The sequence below is a fragment of the Alexandromys fortis genome, unplaced genomic scaffold, assembly GCF_014885135.2.
Source record: "Alexandromys fortis isolate MF-2015 unplaced genomic scaffold, M_Fortis_MF-2015_v1.1 scaffold_1, whole genome shotgun sequence".
Lineage (NCBI taxonomy): Eukaryota > Metazoa > Chordata > Mammalia > Rodentia > Cricetidae > Alexandromys > Alexandromys fortis.
The window spans coordinates 13,644,062-13,648,061 of NW_026067927.1; the positions used below are offsets into that span (position 1 = coordinate 13,644,062).

The 4,000-nt window shown below is 56.1% G+C and overlaps 1 protein-coding gene across 2 annotated transcripts; it reads left to right on the forward strand.

Moving 5' to 3' along the window:
* Positions 1–264: 264 nt before the first annotated feature.
* On the forward strand, positions 265–4,000 carry Tppp3 (tubulin polymerization promoting protein family member 3). 2 transcript variants are annotated; one of them, XM_050144529.1, is made up of 4 exons: positions 265–426; positions 2,891–3,085; positions 3,206–3,359; positions 3,469–4,000. In XM_050144529.1, exons 2-4 carry the CDS (start codon positions 2,898–2,900, stop codon positions 3,655–3,657), a joined length of 531 nt encoding a protein of 176 aa, XP_050000486.1. In that variant the 5' UTR covers positions 265–426; positions 2,891–2,897; the 3' UTR covers positions 3,658–4,000. The 2 variants fall into 2 exon arrangements, with proteins under 2 accessions (XP_050000486.1, XP_050000488.1); XM_050144531.1 differs by lacking the exon at positions 265–426 and adding an exon at positions 2,604–2,807.

Sequence of the window (4,000 nt, forward strand, 5' to 3'; positions counted from 1 at the left end):
GGCTGGGGACCCCACTTGAGCTTTAGGGTGCTCTTTTCCCACTGGCCATGGGAGTTCCTATCCTAGGACATCCAGGACTGCAGAGGGCAGCTTTGGCTGCTTGAGGACAGCGCTGAAGGGGAGGGGGAAGTCGCCGCAAATCCAAGGGCCGAGAGCCTACAGAGCACACAGGGCGGGGTCTGGTGGGAGGAGCCAGCGTGACCTTGGTCACTCTCCCGCCGAGACTGCCTAGGGGGTGGGACTCACCGTCTCTATGGTGACCGAGAAACAAGGGATAATACCAGGGAGCCGCCCCGGCTGCAGTCCCGTCCGGGAGCCGGCAGGGAGCGGAGCTGTGGAGCCTCCTGGTCTCCAGCATCTGTCGATTAGTTCCTGGGTCCTGTCTATCCGAAGGCACACTCAGGAGCAGCCACGAGATAGAAGCCGGTAGGAGAACTGAACATCGACCTGCCTGATTAATATCCTCCACAAGGAGGGGTGGGTGGGAGCAGCCTGTACCAGCCTTGGATGCACCCCGGCCCTGGCCCCAAGCGTTCCACACACACCCCTACCCCCACCTCCTTGCTAGGGTGATTGATGACTGCAGCTGTCCCAGTAGGAGCTGACAGGCGGATTCAGTTCAGAGGCGTGGTCACTCCATCCAAGGTCTACAGACCCCAGAGCAGTTGTCTGTGATTTTGTTGCACCTGAACAGCCCCCAAATCCATCTTCCCCTAGACAGAAATGAGCAATAGGCTCAGGATCCTCCCATCCTTGAGATGAGCATCACGTAGCACCCAAACTCTCCTGGGTATGTTTACTGCTGGTGACCAAGTGCAGGGCTTTGGGTTCCCAGTTGGGGTTTGCACCTTGGGAGAGGCAAAGGGAACGCAGTACCATCTGGGTTACATCCCACAGAGGTCCCCTGCAATGTGGAGTTTGGTTTCCCCGTCTTAAAAACAGAAATTTATGGATGAGCAGGTGTGGTCACCAAGAAGGGTCTTTCAGTGTCTACTTACTAGTAGTATAGTAGTGGAAGAAGAGGAAGCTGTGGGGGATGGGGGGGTTGTGGTCATTGGTGACTTTTAAGAGGCAGACAAAGATGGTGGCTGAGAATGAGGGTGTGGTCAGGATGCTGCAGTGGGTGTGGTGATGGTGGTATATCTTAATATGATGCAGGAATATGGAGATGCCAATGCTGGTTAGACTCTCGAGGGGCTTTGGGGCAGTCTATGTCAATAGCTCTAGGTATACGGATAATGTAGGAAAGCGAGGGGTGTGGTCAGGAAGCTGCATATGGATTGTGGTGGTGGGTGTTCAACATTTTGCTTGGGAGTACAAAAATGTTATTGCATAGACTGGACACTGTGAGGGGGGTTCAAGGCAGGGCTGTGTCAGAAGCTGCAGGTATATGGATGAAGGGGGGTGCTTCAGGGTATGGTCAGGGGGCCTTTGTAAGGGCTGTGGGTGCAGAGTCAGGTTAGTGAGTGTGGTTGGGGTCTTCAGGATGTGAAGGAAAAGGATGCAAAATGGGGACGCAAGTGAGGTACAGGGTGTGAGCTGCAGTGGGGGTTTCACAGTGGGGCCGAGGGTGTGGTCAGAGGGCTGCAGGAGAGAGATGAGTGAGGGTGGCTCAGGGGGGTGCAGGAGGGAGCTAGGAAGGTGCGCTTTAGTGCAGGGCTGAGGGTATGCTGGAGAGGGGGTTCTTCAATGCAGAACTCTTAGTGTCTGTGCCGAGATGGAAGTGGAAAAAAGGGTCAAATTCTGGGCTTTGGGTGTGGCTGGAGGAGGCCTCAGTGCAGGGCTGTGGGTAGGGTCAGGGGGGTACATGGTTGAGGGTGTTGAGAGCCAGGGCTCAGTGCATATGAGCTGTGAGGATGTGGACTGGTGTGGTCGCCCTCAGGGTGTGATGAGAAGACCTTAGTGAAGGGCTGAAGTGTAGACAAGGGGATGTGTGCTTCAGTGAAGGGTTGAAGCACCAAGATCATGGTCCCATTAGCATGAAGGACTTTAGGGGCTATTCTAGAAGCCTCCACCTAGGTTGCTTCCAGTTTCCCACTCCTAAGCTCCACAGACTGGGAGCTCAGCTTCAATCAGTGGCAAGGGGCCAGGAAGCCACGGTTGTGCCCTAGGCTTAGGGAGTGCTTGGCATGCCCCACCCGTGGGCCCCTGATCCCCAGCCCAGCCCAGCCCAACCCAGCAGCACTGGGAGCTTCTCCCTGAAGCCGCCCTGACACCATCCTACCCTTAGCAACACTCTCCAAGCAGTACTACCCTCCCTTAGCAACCGTCTCCAGGCTTCACAAACTGTGGCCAGGCCAGACCTAAGTTCCTGCTCCCCTCATGTTTTTGTTTAACAGCAAATAGTAACAAGGCCAGGGCTGGGCCAGCTGCACCCCTGCCTAGGGCATGCACCACTGCCCTTGTTCCTGCTCCCTTGTCAGGCTTAGGCTGGGCCTCTCTAGGTCTTCATGACCCTTAGAGAGACACTGCCCTCACGAAATACCTGCCCATACACCAGCCTTGCCTGGCACTGACCCAGTTTGACAAGGAGCTTTTAGGGAGGGAGGGCTTTCCTGCCCCCCCTTCCACCCAAGCAAACTTTGTGCCAGGGACAGACAAAGCCATGCCCTAGCTGCTCCCCGCACAGCCCTTCTGGACAGTGCCACTCTGTTCTCAGTGTGTGTGGGCATCATTTCATCTCCTGAGCCCTATTGAGAACCAGAACTGGCATTGAGTGTGACAGGACCTTTCTGCCTGTGGCTCTTCCTCAGCTCTGGGGCACAAGAAGACACAAGGTGCCCCCTCTCTCTGAGGGACTGTACCAGGTGTGCGGCCAGGTCACCCCTTGTCGGTTTTGGCAGCAGGGATGGTCTGGGTCTCAGGCGGTGATGGAGGTGGATTCTCACAGGGTTGGCATGGCAGCAAGCACCGATGTAGCTGGGCTGGAGGAGAGTTTCCGAAAGTTTGCCATCCATGGCGACCCCAAGGCCAGCGGGCAAGAGATGAACGGCAAGAACTGGGCCAAGCTGTGCAAGGACTGTAAGGTGGCTGACGGAAAGGCTGTGACGGGTACGGATGTGGACATTGTCTTCTCCAAAGTCAAGTGAGTGCTGGGCAGCTCTTTTCTCGTGTTCCCAGAAAGTGGCGAGTTGGGGGTTGGGGGCTGGGGTCAGGGAGGATATCAAGAAGGGAGAATCCTTACGGTGCACGTGGTGCCTGGCAGGGCAAAGTCGGCTAGAGTCATCAACTATGAGGAGTTCAAGAAGGCCCTGGAAGAGCTGGCAACCAAGAGGTTCAAGGGGAAGAGCAAGGAAGAGGCCTTTGATGCCATCTGCCAGCTGGTAGCCGGCAAGGAACCAGCCAATCTGGGTGTCACTGTAAGTGCCCTGCTGCTGAGAGGGATGTGGGGAATCTCAGCTGGAGTGGGGTGGGTAGGATGGGCCAGTTTCCCTCTTGGGTGACCCTGTTGGAACTCTGTCCAAACAGAAAGCAAAAACAGGAGGTGCTGTGGACCGGCTGACTGACACCAGTAAGTACACAGGTTCCCACAAGGAACGCTTCGATGAGAGTGGCAAGGGCAAGGGCATTGCTGGACGGCAGGACATCCTGGACGACAGTGGCTACGTGAGCGCCTACAAGAATGCCGGCACCTATGATGCCAAGGTGAAGAAGTGAGACCTGGGAAGGCCCCCAGTGAGGCTGCTCCACTGGAGGCTCAAGCCTGGGTCAAGGGTCACACAGAACAAGAAAGCCTGGTTCCCTCCCTGCTGGATCTGCCACCAAGAGCTTCCTGCCCAGTCCCAGGGCCATCTCACCAGGCCTCTGACCCAGACTTCTGTGTCCCTTCCTTCTTCTTGTCTCCCTGACTTCTGTCTGGGAGTCAGTGCCTACACCCTCACCTCCCCAGCCTGGTCCCAGGTATGGCTGACTCTTGCCTGCTTGCCTCATATTTAAGCTGCTGCTCTGGCCAAGTGCCTAATTCTTACCCAGACCTCAATAAAGATACCTTTTGTACCAA

Coding starts and splice junctions, on each gene's coding strand:
- Tppp3 (XM_050144529.1), top strand. CDS start 2,898: ATGGCAGCAAGCACCGATGTAGCTGGGCTGGAGGAGAGTTTCCGAAAG. Junction 3,086..3,205: donor ATTGTCTTCTCCAAAGTCAA/GTGAGTGCTGGG, acceptor GGTGCCTGGCAG/GGCAAAGTCGGCTAGAGTCA. Junction 3,360..3,468: donor CAGCCAATCTGGGTGTCACT/GTAAGTGCCCTG, acceptor CTGTCCAAACAG/AAAGCAAAAACAGGAGGTGC.